Source organism: Apteryx rowi, unplaced genomic scaffold (genome assembly GCF_003343035.1).
Source record: "Apteryx rowi isolate R43461 unplaced genomic scaffold, aptRow1 scaffold_426, whole genome shotgun sequence".
NCBI classification, from domain to species: Eukaryota; Metazoa; Chordata; class Aves; order Apterygiformes; family Apterygidae; genus Apteryx; species Apteryx rowi.
In genome coordinates, this window is record NW_020450679.1 from 354,390 (window position 1) to 375,170 (window position 20,781).

The window sequence follows — 20,781 nt, forward strand, 5'->3', positions numbered from 1 at the left end:
ATTTCATAAGCTCTCCTGAAGCTGGTTACCAGCAGTTAGCCAAGCAACAGACATATATTGTAAAATTTTACATCTCTTTACAGAAGTGCATCAGGAAATCATGTTGAACTGCTGAGAATTATTACCTGATTTTGATCAGGAAGGAATACCTATGAGAAGCTAGTAAGAATTTAATGTTACAGAACTCTGCATCTGTCAAGTAACCACACGGATACTGCGTGCGCAGAATCACACCTGCACAACTGCTTCTGCTTTCACACCACAGGTACTACCTGAAGTTCCTCGAATTCACAACTGTCTATTGATGCTTTCAGTCACAAGCCTTTAAGAGTCAGCACAAGCAAGTCTATGGGGAAAAGCATTTCTGACTAGGTCTTACAGTGGAAAAAAACTCTTAGCTATAGCACTCACACACTGTCCAGAAGTGGGCTTTTCTGGACTCCCAGTAGTTGATAAAAAGTTGAGAAAGAGATTAATTAGGTTAAGAATTGGCTTCATCCACTCTTAAAGAAGGATTACAGAGCTGTCTCTGTGGTATTGCCTGAACAACACTACATTTAAAAAGTTATAACAGCTCCAAGCCTTCAGTATTCATGGAAGAGACTAGCTTACCTACTGCTACTATCACTTTGGAACTAGCTGTTTGCCACCACACTATTTTGTTTTGTACATTCATTATCACAGACAAGATCTGGCTTCCTGACACAGCAGTACCTCTAATGATCTCATCCAAGCACCTCAGACCTCCTAATCTACTATATAGCTCAAGGCGTAATTCCCAGTGGCAACCACAGCTGAAATCTTACCCATTTGGAGGGGAAAAAAAAAGTCTACATTTCATGACCTCATATTGCCTTGTTAGGAGGACTGTCTTTTGACTTTATTCACAGCCATGCTGTTCCTTCCCATTAGCAAACAGATCTCAGAAAGGCGGAGTACAGTTTTATCTGAATAGCGACTAAAGGTCAGTTGTGGAACCAAAGAATTGCAACTAGAAATCTGTGTTACGCTGCTGAGACTTACGGGTACTGGTTTTCCCTCGCACATGTCCCATAAAGCGAGGAGACTACACAAGCCCAGTTTGAACAGGCTCCAGAAGGATCCCTGTTTACCACCTGGTAGCAAATCTTATCACACCAAGACTCCCACTAGACAGAGACTTGAAGCGGATCCACCCTTAAACATTTTCTGCAAGGGCCAAACAGAGATTACATCCCCTCAGCTGGACAAAATAATCAAGAACTCCAAACCAGGCATTTTTACCTTGGCTGAGACTTCTGGGAAGAAAATTAGTTAATTATGTATTTACTCAGATTTACAAGTTCAAGACCATCTCTGGCAATAGTTTAGGGCTGGCCTTTCGGGCAATGCTATACTTATGATAAAGTAAATGGCAACTAAGTTATAAGTGCCCATATCCCAGCAATTCCTCTGCTAACTGGTTTGAATACACTTGTCCACCTGTATTTTGTCCTCATGGATAGAAGACCAAGGAAACAGGCTGCCACAGGTTAAAATAGACTATCTAAATCTTTAGTATCACAGGCAAGGGGAAGACTCCCCAATGGGCAGAAAAGCCATGGGAAAGGCTTTATGAGAATTCTGTCATGATGGGAAGGATGAGCGAACCACAAGCACAGGCAGTATCCTCAAACCGGCATTAGCAGGCATGAGCAGTCACCACCTGCACCCAGAGCAGCTTCAGAGAAAGCCTGCATCTCCTCAGTGAGGGCAAGTAACCCAGAAAAGGCAATATCAAAATGAAAAGGTACTCAGAATTTCATCGTCACTCCCCCCACCCCCATGATGATCAAAAAAACCAACCACTACCACCGCCAGGAATTAGAGCTAAGTAGTCTCTTGAAAGAAAGACACCCAGCCAGCATCCAAATATCTGATCAACAACAATCAAGGCCCAGACTCATGACTCTAAGAAATAGTTCAAAGTGTTCCAAAACCTTCATCTAAAAAAAAAAAACTTTTGTGAAGAACTATCACAGAATTTCCCTCAAAAAGGAAGTTAATATACAAGAATTGTCACTTACATTTAAGAGGCTGCCTGTTAGCTCCAACAGCTAGACAGCACCTTGTGTCAAGGTAAGGTCATTTCCTTGCCTCCCCCATGGATGCAATGCCTCACCGCTGTGGACCTGCACCGTGAAACTGTGACATTAGACCATGAAGGTCAGGTATATTACCCTGGATACTATGTTGCTTGCACAGTTGGTTTTACAGAAAAATCAGTCACTTCTAAATGAAGCCCAGTGTGCTCAACCATTGCTTTAGAGATAAAGGAAACATCCTACGTCTTGTCTTTGGATCCTCTCTTACAGAGGGTCTCCCTCTGAACAGGGGAGTTCAGAGGGCTGCTGCTAATAACAAAGCTGAGATCTATCACTCAACAAATAGATCTATCAGCTCAATGAAATCTGGGTGCACTTGTAAAATATTTCTTACCTTTCTATGGATTAAGGTGATTGGGTCTGTCATGTGATCTTCCCTAGAAGTTGAGATCCTTGCCTTTGCAGAAAGTAGTTCACTGCGTTAAAGTTTCGCATCATCCAAGATTGGTATGAGCAAAGATTGTAGAAGCATCAAAAGACTGGGGGGGGCACAACTAGGATACCATCCCGACTTCTCTGAAAAAGTATAGCTCCTTCTGAAAGTCTCAGCTGGATTATCATTGCCCTTATTCTGCCCCAGGGGAAGCTGCACAAAATGACACACCACTGTCTTCTGCTGGTAACAGATATTTCTGTTACAATACCAGATATGTTAATGTTGTCTCTACTCAGACCAGGAAAGGCATTTCTCATATAGTATCCTCATACTGGCTCCAAGTTTCCCCTCTCCCAGGGCAACTAAAAAGCTTTTTGTATTGGAAACTGTTTCAGTACCAGACTCTGCATGGCAAGCACAGTGATAGTCACCAAAAGACTTGGTGCAAAACAGTGTCAAAAGCACCATGGTCCCTTCTAGATAAGAAGGTCAGGACCAGAGATTCAAAAGAAGTTTCAAATTAGCAGGTCCTAGAAGATTAAATGCAGGAAGAACATCTCACTTGATCAGAATGGCAAACCAACCTAAGCCTTTGAGTAAAATGTCCCTTTTTCTTTAAGGGCACTGGCCGTGAAAGAAGGAAGCCTCTATAAGCCAGGAGAGGCTCTCAATATTCCCTCTAGAGAAGCTGAACTATATCAAAATGTTTCTAAGCAGGTCTTAAATGGGCCTCAAGAAATAAAAGCAAAAGCCTCAAGGATTTCTTAAAAAAAATATATATATATATATATATATAATATATATAGTGCAAGAAAGCAAGAGAGAATCAGGTGCTTCACTCTGAAAGTCATTAGCACTAAACTGCAATTTGAATGAGCAATATATTCTAAACAAGCCTCTCATTGAAAGCAGCCACTGTCAACACACACATCTGACAAATAATTATTGAGTTCAGGACACATGGAACTAAGAAGTGGCTGCAATCATGCTTTTCCTTATGCCTTCAGTTATACAAGCTAAGTATGGTAGCTACTTTGGACAGAGCTATTCAATGTGTCCAAATTCATATACAAGGCCACCGCAAAGAGAATCCAGCAATTCTGTATCATCCTTTTCATTTGCTGTGATTCCATACTTGGATTTGTTGTTGTCGAATCTTCTCCTCTGGTCTCAGAGCTCAATCATTTACGACCGTACTTCTGACAACACCCTTTTCTTTTCAGTAAGAAGTTCCACACAGTAAGCCTTTCAATATTTAAATTTTTGACATAGTGTTATGTGCATATACCCTAAAACCAATTCTCATAAAAACAAGTCACACTAGTTTACAGGAAAATCATTTGCAAAACCAATTTTAAAAACAGAAAATGGCTAATGTACCTGGTGATTATAAACAGCCACATACCCCTGCTAATCAAGGTATCTGAAATATTAAAATGCAAATAAACCTAAATCAGCTCAGCAGCTGCATTCAAAAAGAACAATAATCCACTCAGTCTATTCTTTTAATGTTCAGAGTTTCTAGGCTCTTGGTATCAGGAAGCATAGTAATAATGAAATCTGAATGAATTACAGATGTGCGCTTTACACATTTATGTTTACTATGGGTATTATAACTACTGGACAGACAGCACTAGCTGGCATCTGACATGCTGTATTTGCTTCATGAGAGTGTGCAGTTCAACCTGATTGGGGCAGGGTCTTCCAAAATTAGTTTCAAAACCCCAGAAGTTCCACTTTAAAGCTGCTTGCAGAAATAAGAGAACAAAACAATGGGTCATCACGCCTTGCCACTTTTGCGTGGGATAGCATGTGATTACAAACCTATAACAACAACTTTATAACGTGGTTTAGACCTCATCTGCAAGGTGCTGAATAGTAATTAAGCATTTTAAAGAGCAACCAGAAAACCCTCATTAGCATTCCAACATCAGAGTGAGAGAAGAAGTAGAGTGTTTTTGCTGTTTGTTAGGAACATCCACTTTCAAAATAACAAAGTCACCATGCCAAAGGTTTACTCCCTGGGTTTTAAAAAGGTATTTCTCAACAACTTTTATCTAATCAACGACATAGTCCATCTTTCCCGGAGATGAGAGGTGGGTTTCAAATTATTCGGGGACATGGAACCCAGGTCACCCACTCCCGGCAAGTGCTGCAGCCAGTTCGCTGGCAGACTATCTACATATTCCACGTTCTTTTAATATCTGGTGCATAAGGGCCAGATCTGTACATTAAAGGAAAGGGTGTAAAAAATACCTGTACAGACCACAACAGTGCATGTGATCAAGTATATTTGCTCCTCTGACTCAAAAAGCAGCACAGAAACTTCTATTATTTCATTAAGGAAGAATATTTAACTATGAAAAACAGATTAAATTTTTATCATTATGGCATTATAGTAGAAGAGACCTGTGATCATTACTGTACACAGGGACAAGTAAATCTGAGGTTATCAAGAGTTTTAGCTGGCAACATAATGCAGACACAAAAACACATATAGTTTAGGCTGCATTAACACGGCAATAATGAGCTAACAACAAAAAGGCTGAAAAAAGAGCAGCTTTGTTTTATTGGGCTTTTTGGTGGCTTCCCTCCCCCCCGCCCCCATTCTGGTTATTGAAACTTTGTAATGTATGTGTGTATGTATGTGTGTCTCAACTACATCAACATTCCCAATATAGGCTAGAACACCACCCAGTAGCCTCCCAGCTCTTATACAGACAGCAGAGCTTTGGAAAGGGATGAAATGCTCCTGTGGCTGCTGTAAATTTCAGCAACTCAATTCCCAGACACTATGGAAGAAAAAGCTCGCTGGGTGGAGCAGGGAGGGAGAAGAAACCCAAAGTAAGAGAGTAGCAGAAAGAGAACATCATCTCCCAGGAGGAAAAAGACTGAAGATGTCATCAGCAGACACTCTTCTCACTGTTCCCCTTTCTTAGGATTACAGATTACAGCAGCTGCCAGTCTATCTTGCTTCTCCACAAGAGAGCTTCAAGCTGACCACACAGAATTCACACTTTCTTTTCCTCCCCTCAGAGTGTCCCAAGGTCAAGTGCTACTTCCAGAAGCAGTATTTCAATGAAAACTACAATTTAGTGTCTTGACTTTCATATGAAAGTACTGAAAGCCTGAGAAGTGTTCTAAGCATTATTAGAGGGACATTTACCACTACAGAGTTTTTTCCTTCCCTGAGACACATGGCTATAAATAAGACTAAAAATGCTAGAGCACACAATACTTTCTCTGGATTAAGATCACAGATTTCACTCGAAAGGCCACCTTATGGAAGCACTTGCCAGAATTAAGGTTTTCTACCTGAAATCACAAGTCACTTTGTTATACCTGAATATAATGTATCAACACTACAGGCACACACATATAGCAGCCTTTCCAAAACACCAGGACCCACGATGGCCACAGGATGAGAATGAGGGTGAGGGAAAGATGGCTTGTGCCTTCCATATAGTGCTGTATTCCTCTGAGGAGTCCTGAAGCTGCCAGCAAAGACGGAGAAGCCAAGTTCTTGTACCTCACATATGCTCCTGCAACCTACTCCAATGTAGCCACAGTAGTTTAAGGACATAAAAGGTCATCTCAGCCTACAAACCTTGCTTATTAGACCAAGATGTATAAGAAACTATTATACTGGTCTAACAGCAAAAATACTACCTCTGCATCCAAGCCTTCTTATCTGTAGCAGTTCTCAGTGTCAGTTCCAGCCAGCTCAGAACAAAGCATACCCTTGCAGAGAGGGACAAGGTGACGAAATTTGGCATCTCCAAAATTCAGTAATTATTGACTAATATAAACTACAAACGGACTTGAAGATATTCAGCACCTGATCCCACATTCTGGTGTCCTAAATTATCAAAACTGAATAGAAGTTAAGTTCACTTAAAAACTGTTGTTAAAAAAGTGCACATAAAAATTACAGTTTAAACTCATTTGCCCTGTTATTCTCCATGAAAGGAAAGAGAAGCACAGCCACTTTGAAAGCAAGTTGATTAAGGTCTGTTATGGTATAACAGAGGAAAGCAATACCTAGTTTGATGGAGTGGGGGGTGTATTTTCTTGCAATAGTATCATGAAAGTTACCAGAATAACTTCACCCACTACACCCAAATCTTTTCAGACAAGGTAGGAGAAAAACAGAGCCTTCAGCATACTACATCTGAACAGCTATATAAGCATTCTGCATCAGTTTGAAGGGGATCAAAAAATCGTTGAAGTATCAGTTATACGATCATCACACAGTGTCCATAACAAGCAGCATTACAGTTGTGGAATTTCTCAGCTACACTTGCTTCCTACTTAAACATGTTTCCAAACCTTACATTTAGTCTTTGCTCAGAGTTCAAGACAAATTTGGGGGATAAACGGCAAAATCCATTATGTATGGATATGTAAATAATGCTCAAGTGTTTTAAGCTAACCTGCAAGCATGTATTGCTAGAATTCATTATGATAACGTGCTTCACCCAGGAAATAACTGACACAAACTTAAATTTAATGTAAAAAGCTTAGAAGTTTACTTCTCTCGATGAAATATATTGATTACAAGGTCTGCTTCTTAAACCACCCCCCAGTCTTTAAAAGGTATTTTATCTTTCAGAATGATTCTCTTATACTATATATCTCTAAAAGGATTATGATGCAGAATTGCTCATATGGCATAAGTAGCTTCCCCCGCTCCACCCCTCAAAAATCTTACTCAGACTAAGTATTGTATTTACAATTTTAGACACAGAAAGACAATATTATTTCAAATTTATTTTTAATATATCTAGTGAGAGTCAAAGTACCAGATGTAATTCACTGATAAGTTATATAGGAGGCAAACAAAGAAAAGAGCTGTGTCAATTTTTATTTGAAATACTGAACATATTTAGCTCAAGAGCCTGCTCTTCATTTTCCATGCTTTTCTTAGAGCAGAAAGCCAAAATTATATCGCTTGCAGAGCTTAAGTATTCAGTGACTACTGGAGAAGTAAGAACTTTGACCTTTCTGCTTGTGTTCAGATCTAGTTCAGGGTTAGTGGTGACCAATATATGTAAAGTACTTATTACATCTGTCAGCCAAAGTCCAGTATCCACACTGGCCCTATTTCCCCACACCACACTAAATTACCAGTTGTGCAGAGAAGCCAAAACAAGGTCAACCTGAAGAATGAATTGCATTCTCAAGTCTACATGCCAGAATTAAGGTACACTTGTATGGTTATATTATTTGTGCCATACTTGTTTGATGGAAAAAGAATTGAAGAATACTGCCATATACTGAAAAAGTTCTCAAACACACTTTATGGCATTTTATGAAGATACTGGATGTTTTACAAATACCCGCATTAGTTCATTAATACATAACTCATTTTAGCCTGCAAAGACCACTAAACCATCACAAGATTGAGTCAAGAGTGAAGAGCAATTATTGTCCAGTGCTTTGTTCGCTTTTAAAGCAAACAGAAGTAACCAAGACATCAAGAAATTCTGCATCCTTGAGGTCTCATCTAACAGCAATCCTAACATAACAAAGGATTTGTTTAAAAACACTTTCCTAAATTACCAAGTTTGAGAAAGAATAACTAAAATCTAGAATAACTAGGGTAAAGAATACTATCAGTAGATACAGCACAAACGAGAAGAAAATGAATTTCAGGTGCTAGAACCAGATTTCCTTCATTCTCTGCAGTCTCACAGGGGACACTGCAGAACTTATTAACCACCATAGTGATATTCAACAGCTAATTTTTTTTCTTTTATTCAGGACTTGATTCATAACCCTGCTGATCAATAGCAAGCTACCCAAAGATTTTACTTAAGAGAAAATTGAGACTTTAAATTTTGCCATAAGTCAAATCATAATGTACTTGCAGTTACACGTTGCAGAAGTTATTTTGGATTACCCACTATAAAATTGTACTTTTAGCCAACAGAAATGAAGTCTGTCCAGTTTCTCATACATTATGCTGAGACACAATTACAATAGCTAGTATTTAGACAGATATAGTTCTGTTACTATTCCTAAGGCTTTGAACATAAGCATCTAGCCCAAAGAGCAAATGAAAAGAAATTCTTCCAAAAAACCAGAACTACTACTCCAATTTCAATACTAAAACTTTTATTCCAACACATTCTCAGACTTGCTATAGTTGTTGAAAGGCAGAGAATGTACCTGCAGTACCATGGACAGTGTACAGAAAAGTTAATTCACTTCTGAGACTTTCATCACTTTGGGGTTTTAAGCTTGGATTGATTGCTTTATAAAAAGCAAACAAAAACACCTTAGTGAGTGCAAGAGGTTCCGCAATGCTCTGTATGACAGCCATGAGCTTGAGTGTTTACTTCAAGGAGTACCTTTAAGTTTAAAAATATATATTTTTTACTTCCACTGAACTTGCACTATCTGCATTAAGGCTTTTAATACAGGCCCCAAATCAATCTTTGGCATGGACAACTTCATATTCATGAAGTTGAAGATTTTTAAATTTTTGCTATAGAATCATAGAATAACTCGGCTAAAAGGGATCTCAAGAGTTTTCTAGTCAACCTGATGCTCAAAGCAGGGTCAGTGAGATCAGTCCAGGTTGCTCAGGGTTTTATCCAGTTGGAGCATCAAAACCTCCAAGGATGGAGGCTGCTGAACCTCTCTCAGTAACCTGTTCCAATGACTGACCATCTCCAAGGTGAAACAGGTTCTTCTTATATCAAGTCATTTAATTTATGCCTGTTATCGCTTATCTTCCTACCATGCACTGCTATAAAAGTCTTCTCTATAACCCCCTCATAGGTACCAGAAGGTTGCTATTACTTTCTCCCCATGCCAGGAGCCTCCTCTTCTCCATGCTGAACCATTTCCCTTAGCCTCTCCTCATCAGGCAAATGTTACAGACCCCTTCCATTTTGGTGGCGCTCTGCTGAACTTGCTCCAGTTTATCAGGGTCTTGTACTGAGATGCCCAAAACTGATACTGATAGAGTATCAACTGATAGAATTTCAGCAAACCTGTAATTCTCACATGCATTCACTACACTTAAAGTCTTACATTACAATGTAAATTTTGAATCATAGCCTGGCTTTTGATCTTCAGCCCTTCACCTCCACAGAAAGAACAGCAGAAGCTAAGACCTTATACTAACACCTGTTCCAAGCTGTTACAAGCAGGGATGAGTAGCAGTGACCCTTGAAAAGGCAAAGCATAATCACTCTCTAGGACATTGGTCAACTCTGGAGAGAACATCTCATGTTCAGCCTGTAGATGCGTTTTTAAGCGTCCTTCTGTAACACTAATTCTGGTTTAAAAAAAAAACAAAACCAATTGAATGACAGTCCTGCTAGATAGAGCAGAAGTTCTACAGGTTTATATACACTTGGATACACAGGAGGAAGTAAATAAGAATCCCAGAACTCTGAGGGAGGAGGGGGGGAAAAAAAGCAGGTATATTAGGAAGGAGAATAAGAGTTCATTACTACTGCTGATGTTTCAACCAGTAAGCTAATATAGAAAGTGAGAGAAGTTAACAAAAAAAAAAAAACAGAAGCATTTCAGTGTTTGAAGTAGATTTCTGGGAAGGTGTATTGCCCTAGTGACAGTTATAAGCAGAAGTTCCTACACTGGTTTCCCAAACACTCCATCCAGTCCTATAAATTGTTTATCACACTAATGGGAAGATATTTCAGGACAGAATCAGCTATTCAGACATGGACACTCACTTTTGGGTGAAGCAAGTAGAATAAGGAATTGGTAAGTACAGGGTAGTCCATAACATAACTAGTCAATCAATGACCCCAGAGATGGGGGCTTCAGGGGGCAGGAAAGAGAAGGGATGCATCCTAAGATTTACTTCAGACATCTTAGTAATAACTTAGACCCCTTTCCCCCCACCTCTTTTCTCAAAGGAATGAGGAAGGCTACAGATGCTGAAGCTAGCAGTGATGCTTCACTAACAGAAAAAAAGAATCTTCCCTTTAGACCTGCACACTTCCGTGGGAAACCCACCTCCTCACTGTCATCCCTAGCGGAAGGGGAGCAAATAAATCAGAGAAATGTCTGTATTCCTCATTCAGCCTCTATTTTTAATTCCTACAGATAAAATCCCTGCACCTGCTTAAAAACTTATTCTGAGTTCTTATGGAGTTGACAAGAATTGTATAGTAGGAGAAAAATTGGTCAGTCTCTTCAACCTTGTTCTAAAACCCAGGAAACAGCACAGTAACTGCCCACAGATTCAACAGTCTCAGCCATTCGCATTTTTAATGTCTTTACAGCCACATGTGAATGAAAGAAAAATTTGACTTTAGCAAAAAATGACAATACTTCCCTCTCACCACAGAGGAGAGGCCAAGCTGTTTAAGCTACAGGCGAAGGAACACTTTCCAATCTGAGATACAATAATATTAGATGAATAACTAACTTGCTCATGTTTTCTCCTTAAACCTAAGGCAACACAGTAACACATTAGAACTGATTTGAATTTATACAGTGCTCAAGGCAGAAAACAAAACACTAAAAGTTAAGGCCTCGATCCTATGAACATTTAAATAGTACCTAACTTCACTATAGTCAATAGATCTATTCCATTGGGTAAAGTTACAGAATGAGTTTGAACCACAGAAAAAAGCCTAATTTTGCAGTATTTGGTGCTAAAATACAAGTTTTACTAAAACAATTCCCGAGCGTAAAAATCTGTCGTTTCAATATAATGGTCTCAGTATTTAAATCTAAGTGTCTAAGAAGGGACAGTAAAACTTTAACATATAAAAACCTATTTTTTCTTTAAATGGATATATAAACCTATGCTTAGGTGCCCATATTTGCTATTTTTTCAAGAGTGCACATGCAACTTTGAAGCATTAGCCCCTGCAGCTATTAACTGCAAAGCCTGATGGAAAAAATATATATATAATGATAGAAGAAATCTGGCTTTCTTGTTCTGCAAGTACCTTGGGAAGGTAACGTTGGCTGCATATATAGCACACATTCTGTGCCCAAATTTGTGGCACTTTCCAGAAGCATTTGGAAATTAGGCCTTTGGCTCAGTTGTTCTTTTATGCTGAAACTGTCAAGCATAAAGCTTCTCTAAAAATCTGGAATTCTACTAACAAATCTAATTCAAGACAATAAAATATCTTTTTTAGCAATTCAGAGAAGTGAGTTGGATAAAATACAAGTATGTTCAATTAAAACGCAACATCAAACAAAATCAATTATCTATCAGTTCTATTGGTTGAGGAAAAACAGCATTGGCTCAAAGTTGGGTTTAAGTATGGAAAATTATAAGAGTATCATGCTTATACCTGCTTGGGACATAGACAAGAGTAAGCTGCAGCTTCAAAAAGATTCACTGACGGGTTTTAGTCAATAGTAATTAGCACAAATGTCCACCTCATTGCAGTCACACCTTTTTTAAGAAGCCGATAGATATCCTAGAGTTTTACTCTGAAGAAAAAAAAGCCCCACAAATGTAGAACTGGAAGCATCTCAAGAACTTGAGCAGAACAACAACAACAATTCTATTCCCCATACTCACTTTTGCCTGGCTTGTATTTCAGAATCTTTCACACCCTGAAGACATTGCTGGGGAAAGGAGAAAAATGAGGAATTTCAGAGTGAAATTCATTTCAGAAGTTGCCACTCCATTCCCAGCCGCTATACAACTTCAGTATATATCATAGTTCTCTATAAAATGATTTGATGACAAGATTGTCATCATAACAAAAAATCATTACGAAACAAAGCTCAGATCTACAAGCCTAGCATGCTTAGGCAACAACTCTCAGAAATTATCAACTATACTGGACATATAGTAAGCTTTGATAAAAGAGAAATAAGGATAAGAAATTCTAAAATCTACACAAATGAAGATAAAGGTTGAAATTACAATCAGAAGACTGTCGCAAGGGTAGGAGTCACATCACAATGAACTGAAGTTCAATTCTTTGGGACAAAAATTAGGGATGACCTTAAATTATTCAAAAGCTGCTATTTATTATGACTAAACAGGAGAGTTCAAAGACTCCAGATAAGAATCTTGCATCACTGCCTTCAATTGAAGGTTGCATCCATGATAGGATAAAGTTGTAAGAATTCACGAGTTAGCAATAACAAGGCATAACTACTTGCACGTACTCAAGTCTGAAAATGGATCAAAATACATAATAACATAAGTTGCGGCATTATCATGGACATGTTTTGCATTTGCAAAAAAAAGTTATTTTTAAAAGCAAGCTGAACTTCATACAACATCATCACCATTGTTTCATGATCTCTTTCATATTTATGACTGAGTAAAGGACTCATTTAGCCATTCATACGTTTAACTTAGAAGCACAGCAAAACTTCAGAGGATGGAAGAATCTTTATGTCATTTACTCTATGCAACTACTAGAAATCCAGAAGATAGCCGTTTTGCACAGTATTCACTCAGATCATAAATCACACCTCTCACACCTCTTGTACATGAGCTACAATGCTGTGCTTCTACTGATCAGGGAAATACACATTTGTTAAAACAGGGTCAAGAAAGGCCAGGACTGCATTCAGGGAAGCACCTTTATCTCCTTGGGGAAGAGAACGTGTAACTGCTTAAAGATATCCTAGATGCTGTATAATAAACAAATTTTGGAGACAGTCATGTACAAAACAATTGTCTTAAAGAAAGGGAAAGGAAGAGCATTACAAAGTATCCTGGGGAAATAGTTTTCTGGGTCATCTTCCAAAAAGGCTGGGTGGAAAAGGAAGAATAATCTAATATTCTAGTAAGGAACAATCTAGTAAGATACCCAAAAGTAGAGCATCAGAATATATTTCCACAAACTAAAACAGGGTGTGTAATGGTTTTAAATAAATTCCTTCTACTACTACCTCAACTATGTAGAATTCAGGTAGGTAAAGTTAAGGAGTGACTAGAAAGGTGCAGAGTGTTAAATTAAATCCCCCCAAAATAATCTGCCAGACTATGACAGATGTATGCTATGAAAAAAAAAGTTCAAGTTCACTGCAATTTCTCTTGCCCAGCACATCCTAAAACAACAAGAAAACACCAAGCAAAGCCACAGCATTTACACTAATAGTGGATAGTTCTGAGTTTCTTACTGATCGATAGGAGCTGCGTGCAGTTTCTTCAGACAGAGAAGGAGTCTAAGCCCGTGAGATGCAAACTAACTGAAATCCATTATGACATTCAAATGACTGGCTTAAAAGAATGAAGTGCTGGCTATCAGATCTAAGCTTTTCTTTTGTTTTAAAAAAAACACACAATATTAAGGAAGCCTCACAAACATTTATGCTGATGTCAGCTCAGGTTGAGAGGGTGCTCTTTGATACATGGCTTTATATTTAGCAAAACAAATTTTTTTTTTAATATAGTGACAGATAGTGACAGAATCTATCTCCTTTTTGTACTATATATTAGGGTCTTTCCTGCACCCATTATAAGTCTCAGAAAAAAAAACTAATACTAACAAATGATGCTGCACTGCACCTCTCCCAAAGTTACCTTTGCCATTCTTTCTGAGTTGGTATGTTCTGAATACAGTAGAAACAGCAGCTGGTTGTTCCTTTCAACCAAAAAGTGGCTCATTTATTAAACATGGCTGACTACAGTACTATAAATGCTAAAAGGAACCTGCCTCTCTCACCTCTTCCTACCAAATTACATGTGTTTGAAAACAAACGTTGGCTCGTCTCTACTCAATTTATTAAATATATTAAAACATACATAAGCCTAAAGAATTTAAAATAACAACTCATGGTAACTATTATTAATTATTAGTAGCAGTAGAATAAGCATTATATTTCTAAGTGTCTGTTTTTTAGTTCTTCACTTTAATTATACTACACATAACTAAGCAAAAAAAAAAAAGCTATGCAAATGCAGGCTTCCTTATAAAGGGGTGTACAGTGTTCCCTTCTTGGTCAGTGAACTTGACCATAGTTAGCTAGTTTGCCAGAAGATACTACAGTCTACAAAATCAGTTCTAAGCAGTTTCTGGCTGAGGTTAGGTGTTTCCTTAACACTGTCAAAGAGTCATACAGTCAGACAACACAGCTGATTATTACCAAGTTTCATTGTGCTACAGGTATTTATATAGTAGTAACCAGAACCACAGTTCTCATACAAAGTATAACACTGCCCATCCCCAGGGGCTCACAGGCCTGGAAGAACAAATCAAAATGGGACCACAAGCAAAAGAATTAAGAAATTAATGGCTCAAAGAGGTCTCAATCAGAGCAGGAAGCCACTATACTAGCGAAAACATGAGACTGAATCTTCTTTGAAGCATGCTTATAATTGTAACTATTGTACAAAGCAAAAATGAAACTATAATCCACTGAGATGACTACCTATGTGCAGAAGACAGCTTGACGATTATTATAAGAGATGGTATTTCCTTAAATTCCCCAGCTATTCTTCCGTATTTTCAAAGTACACTAAATATTATGTAAAAAGAAAACCAGCAATCATTCTCTAGTTTCAAACTTGCAATCTGATGTTCCAGAACCAGTTTGCCACTAACTCTGAAGCCACAACATTAATATGTTTAATATTTGCTTTACTAAATAAAAGTATTAGCAAAGAAGCCTTCAAGGACAAGAAGCACCTTCTACAGTTCTTCAGTTATAAATTCTTTGATCCTTAATGTAGGAAGAAGTTTTGTAAAAGCAAAACTTACCTGGTTAGCAAAGAGGATTCAACCTGCCAAACAATCAACAGAAACATGTGCAGGTGGGCTACTTCAGACGAAGAGCAGCTATGAGATAAACGGCAACAAGACCAAGTCACTAGACAAAATGGATTAATGTTACTGGGTCTCTCTCTCTCTCTCATTTGCACTAATGCTTTTAACATAATTCCAGCAGTATAGGGGTCCCTACTATTTACACTAAGGGGGGAAATGCGGTTAAATTAACTATATGGCTAGTTGACCTATAAACACTAAATTTGACCTAACAAATTTTGGCCTTTCATTTTATGCTAGCTTAGGAGCTCTCAGAGGACACTTTTTATGAATGAGATGCTGAAGATTAATTCTAGATTTCATTCATTAAAAAGGGAGAAAAGAAAAGTCACAAACAGTGAAGCAGTAATTATTCAAAGAAAAGTAATAGTTTCTATTTTTGAATGATTCAACAGACCAAGGTAACTTCTGCAGTGAACCTTCAGGTCCTGAACTGACAGGTACAGCTATAGCCACATATGCCTATCTTCATTCATTATATTTGGACAGAAGGCAAAGGAAAAGAGAGACAGTTGAACACTTCCTCCACACAGCCAGTGATTGCTATTGTGCAGTTCTTTCCCCACCCCATTTTTTAAATTTCTAGGCTGTATTGCGAACCACAAACTCTGAGCAACAGCCACTACATGCTCATCTATCTGGAACATTACCTTCATCAAAATTTTTACCACCAACTCCCTCAGGTAGGCAATTCCAAATCACATATTTATAACACTAAATTATTTCCTTTCATTCCTGCATTCAAATTCTGTTAAACATTTAAAAAAAAAAAAACCACTAAGTTATTGTAACACATAATAGGAAATGGAATTAGAGATAATAAAACCACTCCAATGGCAAGTACAGTATTTCACACTTCTAGGAGTCTTAGCCCATGGATCATGCAATTTCAAGTTAATATATAACATCCAAGCTGGATTCACATTAAAACTACACTGATAATAGAAACCTTAAACGGAAACCTGCTTTCAAATAAAAAGAATCTGATGAGCTCAGTGTTTGTGAAGCAAATTGTCCAGCTTTCACTCTTCCACATGCATTAAGATGGGAATCTCTTTCTATGCAGCATATTTTGTTTTACACAGCGAGATTGCTGCCCTTTTAGTTACCAGTTTTCCGTATTAAATCTTACACTGTAGAAACTGTTCAACAGCCACCCTGGGAAAAGTAAATGCCCCTTCTGTTCAGTGCTGTTCCTCAGCAAGAGGAAGATTAGAGTTCAGCAGTCCAAAATCTGAGATAAGGTTGCAGTCCACTGTGAAGAAGGCCTAAAAAACATGCAGAAGTAACTCCTGGGATGAAGCACTAGTTGAGAACGAAAGTAGATTCTCACTTACTCCTGTCACATTTTGGGGGTCATTTCTGCAAAGTTCCTGTGACTCTGTTCAAAGTTTGAAGAATTCATTAGTAGAAGTTCAAAGTCAAGAAAGGAAAGTTCTCCCATTATTACAGCTTCTTTCTATATATACTTTGTCTCTTTAAAGAAAAAAAATGTAAATGCCTAATACTAATAAGAACTGCAAAATCTTGCATCTGATTGCAAGTATTAATGTTACCTTCCAGAAATCATGAACTGTTAAACTAAGATGAGTATAAAAGACTCAAAGCCCAGATGGACACACAGTCCAAGCACTCATGCTACAATAGGGCCCTCCATCTCAAAACCAAAATATGTAATACTGCAGTTACTTTATATCAGGTATTGCAGTCAATGCAAACCCATTTCATAGCAGCAAGAAAGTGATGCTGGGATTACAGCATGCAGGAAAGCCACTCACAGCCACCCTGAATTGCCTTCTTGCCTCACAAGAAAACAGGTCCTGATCAAAAGCATTGCTGTGGGAACAAGCCTCAGTCAAGAGCTAAGCTCTATTTCCACTAAGTTCAGTGGCACATTTGCTTGATCTCTACATCCATCTTTATTTCAAAATCAGTGATTAAAAGGCACAAAATCCCCTTTACACTGGGCCTGACTCACTTTTCCCCAGTTTGAAAAACAGCAAGAGAGAATATTCCTAGATGAAATACCTAGTGAGAATACATAAATGACTGAGTAATCATTATGAAATTAATCCTGAAATATTCTCCTCACAATAGAAGTGTAGCATATAGCTTTTAGAGAACAGAGAGAAGCAATTAAAAGGAATGTCATTCCCTTTGCCTGTACTCTCCTGCCAGATCTGGATGTAAGCTTCCTCAAGTTTTTAAAGTATGTGCATGAGAGAGTACACACAAACTATTTTGTGTTTAGAAAGCACTTCTAGGCTCCATTTAAATGAAAGAAATATCTTGCAGTTGCCACATTCCTAGAACACAGGGAAAAAAACTAAAACTGAATTACTCGATTTTACTGCTAGGTGGAAATCACTAGTTTAAAAAAACATAATTCCTTCCTGTAAGCTGGAAAGGCCAGTCTACCAGTAGATACAAAGCTAGCCAAAGCCAGAAGTCAAGAACATGAATTCGGGATGTTCACTAAATTACTAGAAATTCTGATATGATTTTGAAGTAAGAAAACGCTGAGATTCACTTTTCAATCAGTTTGAGCTTGCATAAGAAAAATGCTATGTGACAAAACCAAACATATGATCAAAGTTTCTGGTATGAACAAAACCAAGTTCACTGAAAATACCCATCTGACTGACCTGAATAGTTAAATGGAAAAACATATACATACTTGTACTTACAGAGGAGGTCATATTCAAATTTCCTGCTAGATCCTTATATTGCCCTTCCATTTTGCTTAGGCAAGAACCAGAACATCTGAGCTGCATCTCACGCCATGCTAAACCATTTATTGCTATACTTCAGTTTCCAAGGCTGTTAGATGCTTACAATTGTTAAAGTGTTAACCAATCTCTGAAAAGAAATTCCCAGACTATGGTCCAAGAACTAGAAGAGGCCCAAAGAGATGTTTATTTATAGGGCCCTGACTCTTTGCACTGTTAGCATCTGATAAAAATGGGACAAAGCAGGTAGAAAGATATGATGTACAAACTGAAAAGCAAGAAAGTATCATTATCTTTAAAGAGTTTAAACATTCAGGACATTAACGCAAGGTAAATTATGCGGTCTTTCACATATGCATTTACTCAAGTTAGCACAGCAACACTATGCAACTGCAAGCAGGACAAAAGATGGTTTGTACAACCAATGACATTCACCATGTGAAAGTTTAAGAATCCTTGATGTAGTGGTCTTGCAGAGCAATTAGGTTCCTTGCACAATATTGTAAAGCCTATGGATCAGCCTCGTTTAACCAGAACGATGAATTTAGTTGTTTGGGGCCTAAGAAGCGTTTTGTGATCAGCCACTTAGCAGTTACCTATGCTTACAAAACATACTCTATTTGAAATAATTTCATTTATTCCAAAGAGGTAGGCAAAATTTTGAAAAACAGCTAAGCCTTCGGGGCCCACACTTAAAATCTTGGTCAGAGTAATTTCAAAACATTTAACATGCAAAGAATATCCCAACTTTCCTGAACAGCAGCAGCAAAGGACAACATCTATCTGTTTATAATGAATATTTTTAATAAAAAACAAGCCACATGTATGTATTCTCTCCCCGACTTCTTTAACTCAAGCTTTTTATTTAGTGGCCATTGTATAGCAGCTCTTAAACTTTCTGGAGAAAAGGTATCAACAAATTATTTAATAGAGCACTATCCTTGAAAGGCACTCATCAACTTTTCTCTCTAAACAGAAAAGCTGTTAGCACCTTCCAAGGGTCATCATTTAAAGTGCTAATGAACAGGCACCTGAAGAAGCATGCAAGTTAAAAGCAGAGATCAGTTTTATTATTGTATTCCCCTTTCCAAAACAATCCTTTCCCCTAGAATGAACTTTGCTTGCAATTCAGCCAACTTCAACTGCCAAGCATTTCTGAACACTTGCATGTGTTCATCTTGTTTATGAAATAGAAACTCTATCACAGGATCCCAAAACCTTAAGGTACAAAACATCTGAATCCTAGACCATGCACAAGTTTAGTGCATTATTAGAAAGATAAGAAACTAGAAGTGTATTTGAGTATTTGTAGGCCACCTGAAACCAATTTATTCTTTCAAGCCAAAGAGCTAGTTTATTTCCTGCTTTTCATAAATCTGTATTTTTTTATAGAATGGGGACAGAGAGAGGACAGAAGGAATTTCTTTCTTCCAGATATTCATCTTTCAGTACTAGTTTGTCTTCTAGTTAATGCCAGTCATCATGCTTACGCGAGCACAAAGTCAAAACACGTGGATGCTCGAGTCCAGACATTTTAAAACTAAAACAAAATACAGACAGTTAAAACATAGCACGTTAGAAATCTGTACAGGCTCAACAAATATGTGATTTGCCAACATTAACTTCTAAAACTTCTGGGTAAGAGTAAGCTAACCTCTACAGGCCTAGAGTTTCCACAGCTTTAACTAGCTAATGGTTTCTGCTTACATTAACATACACTCTAAAAAGAATTACTTCTCCTATAAACTATATATTCGATATTACCATACTGACACAAATATACAAGCCATGGACAATTAAATCCTTTCAGGTACAATAACGAAGCATTCTAGGATAATTATCTAGGGTATTTTCCCTCCTCTTTTACTGTACACATAAAAACACCAGCAGCTCACTTTGAGATTGGCAGGTAGAGCCATACAACAGTCACTGGAAGCAGGATGAGAGCTCATGCACAGCCGTGTCATCTGCTTCTGCTAACCCACAAAATGGAACGAGCTGCTAGTATTTTGTGAGTAGGAGAAGGAAAGTTACATATCGATTATTTTACAGACAGACAAATCTCAGGAGGTTACATGGACTGTCCAAAATAACAGGGAAAATCAGAGACTGCCATTTACCATCTGTTTGTCACTCTCTCTCAGGGAGAGAAAAAAAAAGTGCAAATCATAAGAACAAATGGAGCCTAGCTTTGGGGAGGAGGAAGAGGAGAGAGGAAATTTCCACGCAAATCCTAAGTGAATCACGCCGCGATCCCGCAGGCCGGCGGTGCCGGCCTCCCCCGGCGGGCGGGCACGGCCGGGAGGGCAGCGCGGCGAGCGCCTCGGGGGGCACAGTCCCCCCGGCGCCCCCCACCCTGCCGGCGGCGCGGCGGCCCGGCCCAGCGGCTGCCTCTCCCCGAGCTGGGGCAGGAACCAATCCATAAATAACGCGCCCGGGGGAGCCCCCTTCCCCGCCGCTCCCCCCCCGCGGCCTCCCCGCACGGCCCGGTCGCTGCCCGCACGGTGGGGCTGGCACCGGGCGGGGGGGGAGTTGAGGCCTGCGCCGTCCCAGCGAAGCCTCGGCGCTCTCGTAAGCGGAGCGGCCCGGCTCCCCCCCGCCCCCCCTCTCCTCCTCTCCCTTCCCTCCCTCCTTCCTTCCCCGGCCCGGCCTTCAGCTCGCACTCACCCGCCTTCCTCGTCCCTGCCCAGCGCGCAGTGTGTGTGCGCGGCTCTCCCTCGCGCTGCGCTGCGCTACCCGGCGCGGCGGCCGGGCCGGACCGGGCCGGGCCGGCGGGGGCGGGCGGGTGAGCGCGTGCGGGGAAGGAGGAGGAGGAG

The 20,781-nt window shown here is 39.2% G+C and overlaps 1 protein-coding gene across 7 annotated transcripts in view; it reads right to left on the reverse strand.

The window, feature by feature from the left end:
- The window catches only part of CNOT4 (CCR4-NOT transcription complex subunit 4), an 82,291-nt gene that overhangs the window by 61,250 nt on the left and 260 nt on the right, over positions 1 to 20,781 (reverse strand). For 3 of the 7 annotated variants that reach the window (XM_026076095.1, XM_026076096.1, XM_026076088.1), the window contains exons 1-2: positions 20,633 to 20,743; positions 15,171 to 15,248 (exon numbers count right to left, since the gene is read on the reverse strand). The exons of 1 other annotated variant lie outside the window; for it this stretch is intronic. In XM_026076095.1, the coding sequence (XP_025931880.1) occupies positions 15,171 to 15,217 (47 nt within the window). In that variant the 5' untranslated portion in view covers positions 15,218 to 15,248; positions 20,633 to 20,743. Of the gene's footprint in view, positions 1 to 12,025; positions 12,073 to 15,170; positions 15,249 to 20,632; positions 20,744 to 20,781 lie in introns of those variants that run through there. 3 more of the 7 variants (XM_026076097.1, XM_026076092.1, XM_026076089.1) reach the window with 3 other exon arrangements.